Source organism: Culex quinquefasciatus, chromosome 1 (genome assembly GCF_015732765.1).
Source record: "Culex quinquefasciatus strain JHB chromosome 1, VPISU_Cqui_1.0_pri_paternal, whole genome shotgun sequence".
In the NCBI taxonomy this organism is placed as follows: Eukaryota; Metazoa; Arthropoda; class Insecta; order Diptera; family Culicidae; genus Culex; species Culex quinquefasciatus.
In genome coordinates, this window is record NC_051861.1 from 59,374,685 (window position 1) to 59,390,389 (window position 15,705).

Below are 15,705 nucleotides of genomic sequence, written 5' to 3' on the forward strand. Positions count from 1 at the left end.
TATGTAACCAATTGTTGTTAGATGACTCAAAAAATGACCTTCTTCTATGGGCTTTTGTATACAGTCATCCCTCATATTCGGAACAGTTTACAGATCGGCCAATGTTCAACAAATCATAGAAAATCGATAATTGAACATAGTGATTTGCTTTTACCTCCATGTGAAAGCTTTTCTTGCGATCTTTCGATTGATTTATAGACCGATTGTACATTTTTACGTTTTATAAAAAGTTTTCAAAGAAAAACATTGACCCTTGAAATCCACAAATTCGGAACACTTTTTTCTTACGATGTAAACAAACTGTTTTTCTCTCTAGGAGTACCTATTTTTACAAAAAAAAAATGACTTCGCACTCCGAAACCAATAAAACTCATGCTTAATAATGTTTCATGAATAGCCTGATAACTTTTTTTGTGAAAATATCAGTAAAATTCAGGTGTTCCACAATTGTGGGAGACACAATAACATCCCACAATCATGGAACAGGCAATTTGGAGGCAGTGTTTTGCTGCTCTAGATAAAATATTCTGGAAATGCAGTTTTTGTTTAAAAAGTACTACTTTTACTAGTGAAATAGCAAGAAAATGTCCAAATTAAGGCCTTAAAAATAGCAGGGTTGGCAGAAAAGTTGCATTTTGCATCCTATTGACAAATTACCACAAAAGTGTTCCGAATTTGTGGGTGTTCCGAATATGTGGGATGACTGTACCTCGTTTTAAAGCTACAGAACAACATGCGTAGTTTTTCCCTGAGTAGATCATGTGATGGTTCTGCAATGTTGTAATTCTTACAAATATACTCGAAAGCAGTTTTCACATTTTCAGAATGGTGCTTCGTTACATCGAACATGGACACTACGGTATTATTATCCATATTTTTAAAAGAACACAACAACTAACTGATATGAATATTCGAAGAATTGTTGCTGTTAAATACTTAGCATAGGTATTTCTAATTTTATTAAACGTACCTAAGTACCAACAAAGTCATGAATATCAAATCAATTCCAAAACATACATAGCAGGTACGTCATTTCTGCCTCCGCAGGTAAATATTGTGATTTTAACCAAGCGTATGCGCGAAATCATTAATTTTCTTGCATGAATCAAAATGTTCAAAATGGCATAACTCAAAAAGTGCACATAAGTGCACTTTGAAATTTGGAGACAAGTTAGGACATGGTTAAAATTTTAAGCTGGGAAATTTTCAGTTCGCACAAATGCACACAAAAAAAGTACTCCATTAACAAAGTTGAAAAAAACTAAATTTTGAACAAAAATCCATCTTTTTTGATTTTTATTATTTTTTTTTAGCCTGTAAAAGTGTGTTTTGTAAAATTTTATTGAAAAGTTGAATCAATTACCTTTCTGAATATATATAATGATGCAGGAAAAAATACATAAACAGCTACACAGTACAACTATGAAAAATAATCATTTTTTTGTCAAAAAACATGTTTTTTCTTACCATTTTTGCCTTTGAAGGTCTGCAATTCAGTGAATTTTGAACCTACAACTTTCAAACTCCGGATTTTTCTTAGTTAGAATGTTTATTTTCGAAAAAAAAAATACCAAAAAAATAATTAGAGTATGTCGGTTTTTCGATTTATGGCCGCCTGAAACCCCATAGTGCGCACTACTGTCATCGCTGAACCATACAGTCAAACGAAGACTCTCTCTCTCCGCCTGCATTTTGTCGTTCTCCGCAGCATATCTCCAACCAAACCGCTACGATCTTCTGCTCTCTTCCGAAATGAGCTTTAAAACACCAACAAAGCAGGCCAAGAAGCTACACTTCACACCAGCGTTGCCACATGTACAGATTTATCTGTCATGGTACAGATTTTCAGCACAGATCTGAGTACAGAATCTGTACGTACAGATGGCAGATATTTGGGTCACCGTACAGATTTGTACAGATTTTCAGATAAAACAGATTCCTACTCAAAATGAAATTATTGAATATTTAAGTTATTGCAATTATCTCAACTTTTAAGAACTTTTCATTGATTAAATCTAGTTTATCTTTTGAAATATTTAGAAATGGAAAACGAAACGAAACTATTGGCACTACGCCCCCCGGGGCATGGCCTTCCTCTAACGTGGGATTTCTGCTCCAGCGCCTCTGACGAGACAGGAGAAACCGGGACCGACGTTTTACTTCACCATCCGATAGAAGCTCAGTGGATAAGGCGGGAATCGAACCCGCGTCTCATAGCATCATCGGGATCGACAGCCGAAGCCGCTACCCCTGCGCCACGAGACCCACCATTTAGCATTTAGAAATGGATCATGCTTATATTTTTTAACGATCTTAGATCCAGTTATGCTAGAATATTTTGAACTAGCAATCTCTCTCAATTCTAACCCCCAGTACGCCGCGGGTAATTGGCTCCCTTTCACTAACATTTACACACAAGATCCTCTGTAGTTACTCTTAGGTTTAAGAAAACTGTATTTACAAAAGCAGACTCAGTGCTAACCAGGTTTCAGAACCGACAAGGGCCTAATAAAAATAATTCATAGCATAGCATTTCATTCTAATAAAGTTATAACATAATTTCCAGCATTTCCCATTCTTCTCAAAAATGATTTTAAAATTAAGGAGAACACAGGTAAAATAAAATCTAAAATACTTCAAAAATTTAATAAAAGTAGAATTGAATCCAACTGAAAATAATGAGGCACAAAGTTTATTGCATTTTTTTTTAAATTTGAATATATTTTCAAATCATATAAAAAAAAACATGATTGTTTCTAAATCTGTAATCTTGCTTATTACATTTAAGGCAATTTTTGCCAAAAAAAATTAAAAAAAAAGATAATAAATATTATTTTGCTAGCATTCCATACTGCACATGCACTAAATTTGAAAAATATTTACAACCGCCTTGTAGTTGCCTGAATATTGACAAATGCTATCCTCCTTTTTCAAAACATTATTATTTGTTTCTTGAAAGGTAACGTCATTATGTCACATTTAACTATTTAATGAATGGAATCTGGCCAAAGAAAATTTTATTGGAAGTTTTCGATAAATTATGTTTTGTACCGTCAACTGGGTGGATTGGGACTGCAGCCTGAATCAAGGGGTTGGAAACTCTTAGAGCTATAATTATTATGTTAACCAGTATATCAAAATATATGTTAGTATACTTATTATTTCCTTTACATATCGCCAGTTTACTAACCAATATACTGAGAGAATCTTAATATACTAACAGTGTATTGCTTTTCGGTTAGTATACTAACAAGTATACTGGAATATCGTTAGTATACTCAGTATTCTTAAGTAATATTAGAGTTTCCAGCCCCTTGGCCTGAATGGTATGAATATGGATTACAGTCTAACTTAAAAGCTTAAAATTTGGAAAACTATGTTCTGTTGTTTTGTGCTTGTTCTATTCGAAACTTATTTCTAAATATTGTGCAGTAACAGAACTAACACATCTGTTCCAATTCGTCCTTAAAAAACTTCAATTCTTAAATTCTTAAATTCTTAAATTCTTAAATTCTTAAATTCTTAAATTCTTAAATTCTTAAATTCTTAAATTCTTAAATTCTTAAATTCTTAAATTCTTAAATTCTTAAATTCTTAAATTCTTAAATTCTTAAATTCTTAAATTCTTAAATTCTTAAATTCTTAAATTCTTAAATTCTTAAATTCTTAAATTCTTAAATTCTTAAATTCTTAAATTCTTAAATTCTTAAATTCTTAAATTCTTAAATTCTTAAATTCTTAAATTCTTAAATTCTTAAATTCTTAAATTCTTAAATTCTTAAATTCTTAAATTCTTAAATTCTTAAATTCTTAAATTCTTAAATTCTTAAATTCTTAAATTCTTAAATTCTTAAATTCTTAAATTCTTAAATTCTTAAATTCTTAAATTATTAAATTCTTAAATTCTTAAATTCTTAAATTCTTAAATTCTTAAATTCTTAAATTCTTAAATTCTTAAATTCTTAAATTCTTAAATTCTTAAATTCTTAAATTCTTAAATTCTTAAATTCTTAAATTCTTAAATTCTTAAATTCTTAAATTCTTAAATTCTTAAATTCTTAAATTCTTAAATTCTTAAATTCTTAAATTCTTAAATTCTTAAATTCTTAAATTCTTAAATTCTTAAATTCTTAAATTCTTAAATTCTTAAATTCTTAAATTCTTAAATTCTTAAATTCTTAAATTCTTAAATTCTTAAATTCTTAAATTCTTAAATTCTTAAATTCTTAAATTCTTAAATTCTTAAATTCTTAAATTCTTAAATTCTTAAATTCTTAAATTCTTAAATTCTTAAATTCTTAAATTCTTAAATTCTTAAATTCTTAAATTCTTAAATTCTTAAATTCTTAAATTCTTAAATTCTTAAATTCTTAAATTCTTAAATTCTTAAATTCTTAAATTCTTAAATTCTTAAATTCTTAAATTCTTAAATTCTTAAATTCTTAAATTCTTAAATTCTTAAATTCTTAAATTCTTAAATTCTTAAATTCTTAAATTCTTAAATTCTTAAATTCTTAAATTCTTAAATTCTTAAATTCTTAAATTCTTAAATTCTTAAATTCTTAAATTCTTAAATTCTTAAATTCTTAAATTCTTAAATTCTTAAATTCTTAAATTCTTAAATTCTTAAATTCTTAAATTCTTAAATTCTTAAATTCTTAAATTCTTAAATTCTTAAATTCTTAAATTCTTAAATTCTTAAATTCTTAAATTCTTAAATTCTTAAATTCTTAAATTCTTAAATTCTTAAATTCTTAAATTCTTAAATTCTTAAATTCTTAAATTATTAAATTCTTAAATTCTTAAATTCTTAAATTCTTAAATTCTTAAATTCTTAAATTCTTAAATTCTTAAATTCTTAAATTCTTAAATTCTTAAATTCTTAAATTCTTAAATTCTTAAATTCTTAAATTCTTAAATTCTTAAATTCTTAAATTCTTAAATTTCTAAATTCTTAAATTTCTAAATTCTTAAATTTCTAAATTCTTAAATTTCTAAATTCTTTGATTTTTTTCAATTTTAAATCTGGGTAAGCTTTTAAATTTTAGATTTTTATTTTAGAATTTCAATTTTTGAATTATTAAATATTTTTTGAATTTGAATAATGTTGAATTATTAGATTTTTATAGCTTTTTATTTGTTATTTTTAAATTTTGTTTTGTAAACTTATTTCTTTTGATTTTTATAAATCAAGATTTTTTTATTTCTCAATTTTAAAATGATATTTTTAATATTTTTTTTTTGTATCTTTGTGTTCATGGATTTAGTCTTTGGTTTATTTCTTCTAAGCAAAATACAAAATCCGTCCTTTTAATTTCAAGATTCTGCGTTTTGAGATTCGCCATCATAAGGCAATTCGGAATTTTTAATATTATAATATCAATTATAAAATTATTGATACATTTATAACTTTCAGTTGAAATAAAATAAACAAATTCTAAATATTTAATTTTTTTCAACCAAAACATCTTGCAAACAAACTTCGCGCGAAGAAACGTCATACAACACTTTCCGTTTCTGTTACTTTTCATTTGCGGAACACTTGAGGAAAATCTTTTCGTGACCCTTTCCTTGACCGTTTCTTGGGCGTTTTTTTATATGGAGTTTTGCGTTCCTTCCGAGCTGCATATCAGCATTTAGTGTTGTCATAAGATTGTTCAAAATGCATGTAAAAAAAAAGTTTTTTACAAAAAATATACCGTACAGATAATGGTACAGATATTCGCCATGCTTGGTGCAGATACGACAGATTTTGGGACCCTCTGATACAGACGAGCATGTGGCAACACTGCTTCACACACACAAGATTCGCAGGGGAACACCAAAACCTTTTTGCCGCCTTGGCGTACACACTAATACAACAGAAAGGTATGAAATAAATGCTTTAGAACTCGGCGACGCCGATGCAGGAATAAAAACAAAAACCCTTGAAAATGCACTAAAATCATGGAATTTAACAAGAACTCCATCTTTCCCGAAAGGACGAAACACTTCTGCGGCGACTAATACACTTTTTGACCCGAAAATCCAGCTTTAGCTACGAAAAAAAGCAAAAACAATCAAGCGCGATTTCCAGCAAGACCACGTCCGGTCAGTGTTGCCAGACCCCTCCCACTAGCAGTATTGGAACATTACGCCGATTTACTATCGTTTCGAACCGATTCAAAACTTGGTTTCAAGATGCATTATCTTACAAGATCAGATGTAAAAGACGAACATTTCCGGTCAGGTTCGCCGTCGAACCTGTAGTTGAACAACGAACATTTCCGGTCAGGTTCGCCGTCGAACCTGTAGTTGAACACCGGAATCTGTTTTTTTGTACACTGCCGCTCTAATCGTGTCCGTCCCATATGTAAAAAACAGCAAGCCGAGAAAAACGCGTGTCAAAGTTGTCCCGCCCATAAGGCTACGTGTTAGAATTTCACGAAAAAGTGGATTTTCTCTGGATTTCTAGAACAAAGTACTACATTTTATTGGTTTTTCTGATAGTTTACATGATTTTGAACCAAACTGCATTATTACCTCAAAATTGACGAAATTACATATGGGACGGACTAGCTTCGAGCGGCAGTACAGGTGCCAGATGATTTGGGTAATCACAGGACTTCAGTGACAGGAGAAGCTTCTTTGGCGGGGCAGCATTTGTGCCCTTGCTTGTTCAGTAGTCGAGGTCTTAGGTTTGTCCGGAAGTGTGACTGAGCGTTGATTGTCATCCACCATGGACGGCTAGACAGACTTCCGATTCTTCGTTTCCGAGTTCGCTTTCACCATCATAGTTCTCCGGAATCTCTCGAAACTGTGAAAATCAAAACAATCTTTTTGATGGAGGATTTTTTTGTTATATTTTTTTCCTCACCTGCTTTCTTGAAGAGCACATCACTTTCGATCGATTGACTAGAACATTCGCGCCGCTAGAATCTGCATCGAGATCTGCATGGTAGAAACGGAACAACCAGCAAATTTATAAAACATTCGCGAAGGATGCTAAACTAACAGCAAAGAGAACGAAAAATTAACAGTATGTTTTTGTTTTGACATTTCTTGGAAACAGCAGTTGCTAGTCGAGAGTTGCTTGGATATATCCACTGAGCATTGAACTGAAACTGGGGAGGTTTATTTTTTTCAAACGTTCCCGAAGGGTACATTAGTACCTGTGAATTGCCACCAGGTGTAATTTTGGCGTGGCGGTAGTGTCGCCAGCCCCAACAGCGGAGTGGCGTATCTATATATATTTAGTCTATGCCCCAAGTTTCAGCGCCCTCTAGTGGGGGGTAATTATGACGTTTAATTGCCTATAGTACAGATTGTCAAGGCAAACAGATTGGCCAATGTTTCTGGACACCAAACGTGCTGGACACCAACCGCCCTTTACGCCCAGCAAAACTGGCAGTGTTGCAAGCGCAAAACATACGTTGCCAGTGCCGATTTATTTGGCATCGGCCAATCTGTCTCCCTCGACAATCTGTAGCCTATAGTACACCAAAAATCCATGACGTCACATCAAGATTGTTGGTTTATAGCGGGGGGATGGCAACCCTATTCCGACCAAAGTAAACTGACAACAGTCGACATTAGCACCGACGACACGACAAGACACTCGGAGGAAAAATCTGATTGAAAATTGGTTTCGCCGTGAATCCCGTGAAAGCACCGTGAGCCACCAAAGTCACGGTAAATCGAGAGACCCCTCGGCTTTCCCTCAAAATAAAATAGACTTGCAACACTGATTGAACTGCAATATTTACATTTGAAAATTAATGTTTACAAACACAACAATCCTCATTTTTTCAATTTGGCTGAAAATCGTTTTCTGTTTCCGTGAAGTCAACGGGAATAGACAGAGCGACGAATAAATTTTAAAATTATTGGCCATCCTAGTTCCGCTGTTCGGTCCATCGGGCATCCTGCAGGACGATCTTACGTCACGCGAGCAAGATTTCGTTGAGCTGCTACTTGCAGAACATCTAGGCGCTGCGCACGAGCTTACCGGCCAGGGTTCGTTCCTTCGCAGTGGGAGGTGGCGGCCGGAAGGAGGGCGTCCTTGCCGTAGTTGCTGGTGGAATCGCGGCGGATTCGAGGAAGTGGAGAGGTTGGGTGGTTTGAGGGGCTTCTCCCGTAGCAAGTGTGGCGTTCTTGACTAAACCGCAACTGGATGGAAGACACCAACTCCGGGCGAACAACCCTCATCAGCGAAAAAGTTTGCCGCTAGTCGCACTTATCACCTTTCTGTTCTTAGTAGCCGGAAATCGATCCGTAGGAAGTTTATCAACACGAACCTTCTGGATCGGAATTTATCGCTGCCGGAAGAAAAGTAAACGTTATTTAAAATTTCGTTTGAATGAAATTGAATTTCGTTTGATTAAGTTACAAAGTGGTCAAAAGGAATGAACAGAACTTCCGGACCACAAACACGACCAATGAAAATCTCCAGGAGACGAAGCGGAACGGGATTTGTTGTTCAACGAGTTTAACTTACTACTATGATCTGCGCGATGCCATTCACGACACCGCCGATCGTTGATCGTGCTGGCTCAGGAGTTGGCGCAGAAGGGGTCTCGCTCTGACTATGCACTGTTTGTGGGGGCGTCGTCTACTAATTATACTCCACACTGTTTCTTTCTAAGGCGGATCTTGACCGGATTGGACATGGAAAAAGTGAGGTACTTCTTGATCGACGTATTTGCTACGGAACATGCGCCACACACGAAGCAAGAGAAGGAGTCAGAGAATCCTCCGCCTGGGTTCCCAGGATTAGAAATGATTCTACCGCTGCTGTTGACCGCCGTCAACGAGGGTCGCCTCTAGCTGGAAGACCTCATCGGCAAGTTCTACAATAACCCCAAGTGGATCTTCGGCCTCCCGGAACAACCCAACACCTACGTCGAGGTTGACTTCAACGAAGAGTGGATCATCCCGGAGTTCAAACTTGAAAGCTCGCTGATCGCCGTTCGCTGGCATAAAGCGCGTTTGTGGACGGGGTTGTTCTCGCTAATCCGGGCTACGGCCAAAACGTCCGTGAATCAAGGGGTTTCCAGCATCAAGGATTACTGACCAGTCTAAATGGAATTACCAGGATTACTGGCAATATGTCATGAGTTACTTTGATTTCCCAGAATTACTTGGGATTTCCAGAAACCACGCAGAATTGCTCAAATTTATAAAAATAACTTGGAATTACTGCCTAGCTTCCAGCATATTGAGAATTGGATCGAATGACAGCTGTCAAATGCACAAAACCACGTGCTTGGCAATAGTACGTCCATTCCGGGAATTTCCGGCACAAAATTCCCGGGATTTTTATATGTTGTACGGGGAATTTCCGAAATTAAACAAAAATCATAATTTGGCCTGGAAATTACATTAGTATTACAATTAATAAGTTAAAACTTTTCTAAAATTTTACATAAATTGGTACCATTTAATTTGTTGTCATTTTTGATTTTAGACATCTTAAACCAATTTTCAAGCTTCAAAAATAAATATTTATAAGATACTTATTTAATTTGAATTAGAAATGTGGTGCATATAAAATTCAAAGCACAACAGAGAACAGCAAAAAATTGTTTAACACTGGAACGCCCAACGCATGTCCAACTTACACAGACGCCCAAGACTCCCAAAAAAGGAGGAACAGTAACTTCAACTCACTGGTTCTCGGGCATTACTCTACCTTTTTTAAAACGACTTCCGCCGCGGATTTTTTTGCGATTTTTTTTACATGCGAAAAAAAAGTTGGAACGATGTTTTTGATCGCAAAAATTACAGATTTGATCGAATTAAGTTCTGCACAATTTTAGGATCATCTAGACATTCTTACAAATCACTGGAAAGAAGAATCATCTTGATTGGTTGAGTTATGCCCGAGAACCAGCGTGTTAAAGTTACCGTTCCAACTTTTTTGGAGCCTTGGGCGTTGGAATGTTAAGCTATCTAAAAACTGCTATCCTTGTTTAGATTGATATTAATAGTATTGAGCTAATTCTATAAATTTAAAGCTTGAAAAATATAACAAATATAAAGAAAACATAGATTTTATTACTTTTTCAAAAACTAAAAACTTCCCGGGAATAAATAAATATTTTTCCCGTTTTCCGGGAAACTCAAAACCTGGGAAAATTAGACGTCCTGCTTGGAAATCCTCGAACAAGTGGGTAAATATCAACATCATTTTGAAAACTGATTTTGGCGTTTGATTGCATTTAAAATTCAAAGCACAACAAAGAACAAAAAAAAAATCTTCAAAACTATCTGAAAGTGTTATCCCTGTTTAGATTGATTTTAATAGTATTGAGCTAGTAGTTTGATTTTAAAAACATAACTAATATAAAAAAACATAGATTTTACGACGTTTCCAAAAAATTCCCGGGATAAAAAATATATTTTTTCCGTTTTCCGGTAAACTCAAAACCCGGGCAAATTGGACGCCCTACTTGGAAATCATCGAATAATGTGGTAAACATCAACGTCAGTGTGACAACTGATTTTGACGTTTGAGTGTTTTTCATCCGAATACATTTGAATTAGAGAGCATCCAAATTGGCGGACATTTCGAATCCGCTCTGTACTTCTTACAACCATAAAAAGCATCAAGGAAAAGCAAAATGCATTCTGCCGATTTACCTTTAAAGAATTTCTAGTAGTTACTTGAGTTAATGGGAAATACACGAATTACTGAGTAACTATGGAATTACTCGAATTACTACGGAATTACCAGGAAATTCCAGAATTATAGGAATTATTGCAGAATTGCGGAGTAATTCTGGAATTACTGAATTACTTACGCAAAATCCGAATGATCCCGTACTAGCTGTAACTTTGGTTTCATACATGAAAATTAATAGGCAATTAATAGAATTATAAAAGGTTTATCGAAATTATCTTTTTAACAGTTATTTTTTTATTATTTTCTGAAGTTTGTTTTCACAAACAAGAATCATGGAATTACCAGGATTACTGGGATTATTAGGAATTACCAGGATTACTCTGGAATTACTCAGTAAATCCGGAATTACAGAATTACTTGCTCAAATTCCAAGTAATTCCGGATTAGTGACCAGTCTGACACGATGCTGGAAACCCCTTGCGTGAATGGCATCTCAAGAAACCGACGGTGGCCCCGTCTGTCGGGAAGATCAACGGATCGTTGGACGGGTTGGACATGCGGACGCTGAGCAAGATCCTACCGGACACGGCCCGTCACTATTTCTGGGAAAACGACGGCCACACCAACGACGTGTTCCCGAAGCTCGCCGGCAACGAGTCCAAACCACTCGGAATTCACATTGTTAAGCCCCTCAAAAGCACCCAACTTCTCCACTTCCTCGAATCCGCTGCGCAACCACCAGCAACTGTGGCAGAGACGTTCTCCTTCCGGGGCGCTGGCCTTACTCCGAAGGAAGAGGTTTGGATGCTCTCCGCAATCAAGCCTTCGGACTCTAAGGTTCGAGCAGAAACTTGCAATAGAGATCACAAAAGACCTGGGGGTCGTTAATGCGTATGGTTTGATTCGATTTAAAACGTCAACTTTCCCCAACTCCTTCACCGATGAGCGATTTGCGTGACGGACCGGACCGGACGGAACAAACCTGTTCGAACTGGTTCAGTCCGTCCAGTGTTACAATTGGTGTTGGCTTCTTTTTTGGACTCCCGTACGATTTAAAATATGGCCAACATTTGAACAGGCCAAATCCTTGCTATTTAGTTATCGAACTTCAAAATATTTGAAAAATAATCTTACCAAAAAATCTCTAACTTCCTTTCGGGACATTTTTTGTTGATACATACAATTAAAATAAATTTCAGAAGACTCAACCCCCTTCCCTCTTTTCGATATTGACGGTATGTTAAATTTATTTAATTTTTAACAGCAGTTTAATTTTAAAGTTCAAATCGGAGCCCGTTTCTGCCGCCATTTCAAAATTTGCTTTCTCCGCCATGCGTTGCCTTGATACTGATACAAAACGCCAACCCAAAAATCGAATTACTTGCATTGGCGAAACGCGCAGATCTTCTCATCCGGAACCGGTAGGAAATGGTGAGCGCGGATCACGAGCACGCATTTTTCCAGATTCGTTTTTTTTTCGTAGATCCAGCGGGATTGAAGTGATATACGCGAGTAGCTGATCTTCTTCGCCGGAAAACGTTGGTGCAGCCACTTCTCATCCGTTATACGTTCACATTCGTGGTCGTGGTTGTTCACGCCGGTATTTTCGACTGAAATCGGCGACAGGTACACTTTTGCATCGTTTCGGTTCCCCGCGGCAAAGTATGGGGCGACATTCTGCAGGTCGTGTAGACAGGGCGCAAAGTTGACGGCTTAGTATTGGGGAGGTAGTCTTCTCCCGGAGGTAGTGTTCTGAGAAGAATGTCCATCACGCTCACTAGGCATCTTCTCAGTGGATGTAATCGTTCAGTGGACCAATCTGGGAAAATTACGATGATATATTTGTGTGAAATTTGTGATATCTCTACTTACGATTGTTTTTTTGCCAGGTTTTCCTTATGTTTTCCCCACCACTTGACGTGAACGTCTGCCAGCCCACCAGTGCTTCGTTCCTCCGGAACTTTCTCTACCAAAACCGGCCACGATCGTTCCATCGGGCCAATCGGAAGGATTTTCTTTCCATAACCCTTTTTGTTTACTTCGTTTTCTCAGCTGTTTGAAAAAAAAAAAACTGAAGACAGAAAATAAATGACATTTCTGAACGTCAAGTACAGAAGTGCTGCCAAAACAATCATTTTTTGAAGAAAATTCAATTTGACGTTTCCAGTTCCCGAGGAACCGGAGGGGTAAGCCGATTTGGGACCCACTTTTCGGAAGCGAGTGGCTTGTCGTGTCGTCGTTAGCACGGTTGTCAAATGAGAGCCCACAACAAAAGCACTAGCGTAACTTTATGCGGGATACATTGTTGTTGTTGTTGATTTTATTAGGGGAACTTTAACCCTATGGGTCATTCGCTCCCGTAACGGGATACAAAAGCAAAAACTGACGGCGGGTGATCCATTACCCAGTCATTTCAATTTGAATTCTGAAACGTAATCTACTTAAATTCTAGATTGTATTGTATTGTGTATCGCATAAATTTCAGTTTTGACAAATTTGTAAGAGGTTTTGGCCAACCCCATTTGGGTGTTAGTTACAGTTATTTTTAAAGCACCTTTTATACCAGTGCATTCGAATGAAAGAGTAAACATTCGAGCATTCGTGGGTCTAGAGAAGGTAGACACTCTTGTTGTTATCTCTTGCTCTTGGGTTTGATACTGCAATATTGTTCTTTGTTCGTCTAAAAGTTGGATATCATTAGTACTGTAATTTTTGTCAGTAAGAAAGACAATAAGAACAAAATATAACATAATCGATTCATTAAAATTCCATGTAATCTTGCTAAATCCCAAATAACTAGACAGAAGTAATAGCTATTCCGTTAAGAGCCAACCTTCGGAATTTTCTTCCTATGTTGCTCCGTTTTGAATTAGCTTTTCACAAAAGTAGCTCTGCGCACACGTCATTTTTTCGTCAGAGTTTTGTTCTATCAAAAGTGGTTGTAGGGGAAGAAGCTTTTTAACTCTGATAGTCACATAGCAGGCATACATCATATAGAAAACAAACAAGCAGCAACAGAAACGACCTTGACGAAAATGTACCAGTATTGCAAACGGATTAATTTTTGCAAGAAATTTTGTCAAAAATGCGCGAAAACCGATTGCATGTGTCTAAAATACGTAACTTTGGAAAAGTTCTGTAAAAATTAACTAGCTGTTTTGATTATGTTATTTCAGTGTTTGTGATATTCGTAGCTAAAGCAAATTGATTTTTTTTCTCTTGATGATGCCAGAAACGAAAAAAAAATGCATATGTGCTTCGTAGAGTGAGCCAGTGATAGTCATTCATTGTGGCCATAATGTGAAAAAATCACATATTTTGTTCTTGCAAAAGTGTTTTTCAACTGTGATTCTGCATTGAAGATTTAAAGTGCATTCTTGTGTTAAATCCGCGCATAAACTGCATTTAACTGCAAAACAAATCAAAACCAGCTTCTACCGATAAAATGAAAAAGTTCACTTTCAAAGGAGTTTTAGATGGGTTTCGAAGTTCTACAGTGAATCAATCGTCTCCCCTTGGCCAATCCAGAATTTGCACAGAACAAGAAATTCAGGAAACTCTCAAATCAGAGCATTTTCAACTGCGCAAGGTAATATATCGAATGTTTAAGGGTGTGGTCTTTCATTATTGATTATCTGTTTTTCTTTGTAAAATATGGTTATTTTTTTAAATGTGCTTCTTTTTTTAAACAGTTAACAACAACGAAGAAGCTTCAAATCTATTTATTAGCGAAAAAGCGATGTTTTTGTTTCTATTTGTCCTGACTATTGACATATGGAATGCAAAAGAAAAACAACAGGAGTTTCAAAACCTATTTTACGAAATTTCTGCTCCAGTAAGAAATCAACACTCTTAGATTATGTAGGGGAGAGTGGGGAGACTTAATCCCCTTTTTTGTATCGCACATAACTCTGTCAATTTCTCACAAAACTGAAAACTTTTTGCATGAATTGACAGATTGAACACTCAACTGCGTATGGCTGATAAGGGTATTTAATTAGACGAAGTCTTCGAATCATGCCAAGCGTTTAAAAAAGTAAACTGGCATTTTCAGGGGTTAGGGGTAACTTGATCCCTCTTTCAACATTTTGAAGAAATGTTAAACAAATTGTTTCTTCTTCATCAAAACTTGTGATTTACTATAAGCACAGAGTGCGAAGATAACATGTGTAAAGGGTTTAAGTTGTCGCTTCAAAAATATTTTTCGAATGAATTTTCTGTTCTGATTTCGTTAATGTCAATGATTTTTTGCATTATTTCTAGTTAACAGGAATTGTATTGAAGTGAATTTTATATTTTGAAGAGGTACACATTTATTTTCTGTCGAAATTTTTTGAGCCATTCTATATTGATAACTCAAGTATTCTCAGCCGCGACGGTAGCGCCGCCAAGCGTATCCTGCACACTCTAATTTCTTTGATGCAAGATTGTATGCAACGCATTTATTAGTGCAACATCATTTAAACACAAGTTCGAGCCTAGATGTACATCTGAGGGCTTTTGTTAATTTGAGTGCGGTTAACCGCGGTGGATTTTCTTGAAATACTTCATGCGACGCGCGGGTATCGCATGACACATTTCAGAATATTTCAAATGAAACATTTCTCTGCTGAAATTCCACCAAAACATTGACCAGGCTCACCACACAAAAAGCTTGGTGCAGCAGCTCACCAATGCGGTAAATTTTTGACAGCTGTTTGTTTTGTTATTTTTTGGTAGTGTTAGCAAGAGAATTTTAAGCGAGTCATTCCGTTGCTCGCAAAGTTTGCTTAACGCAGGTTACGCAGGGTACCAAGGAAACCGGTTCCAAGGTTATCGGCCGCCTTCCCATCTTCGCCGCCAGCTTGGAATTCTCACCCAACCTGGCGGAAGTGGCCGCCTCGTTCCAGCGCAAGGAGCAGGAAAAGTTGCAGCTCAAGACGCGAACGCCGACGGTGGACAGCGCGTCGGTGGAATTTTTGAACCCGTTCAATGCAGGCAAGAAGGCACTCAAGACGGTGGAGATTCCGATGGAGGACCGGCTGGAGAGGGAAGTCTTCCGGGATGAGTCAGAAGAATATGGCCCATTTGCTGCTGCAGGGACTTCGCAGCAAGGACGCAGA

At 35.9% G+C, this 15,705-nt stretch overlaps 1 protein-coding gene across 1 annotated transcript in view; it reads left to right on the forward strand.

Annotated features, from left to right (window-relative positions):
- Positions 1 to 13,589: 13,589 nt before the first annotated feature.
- LOC6054476 (syntaxin-binding protein 5) overlaps positions 13,590 to 15,705 on the forward strand; it is a 430,924-nt gene continuing 428,808 nt past the window's right edge. The window contains exon 1 of the mRNA XM_038260959.1: positions 13,590 to 14,192. Coding sequence (XP_038116887.1) covers positions 14,049 to 14,192 — 144 coding nt within the window. The 5' untranslated portion in view covers positions 13,590 to 14,048. The remainder of the gene's footprint in view (positions 14,193 to 15,705) is intronic.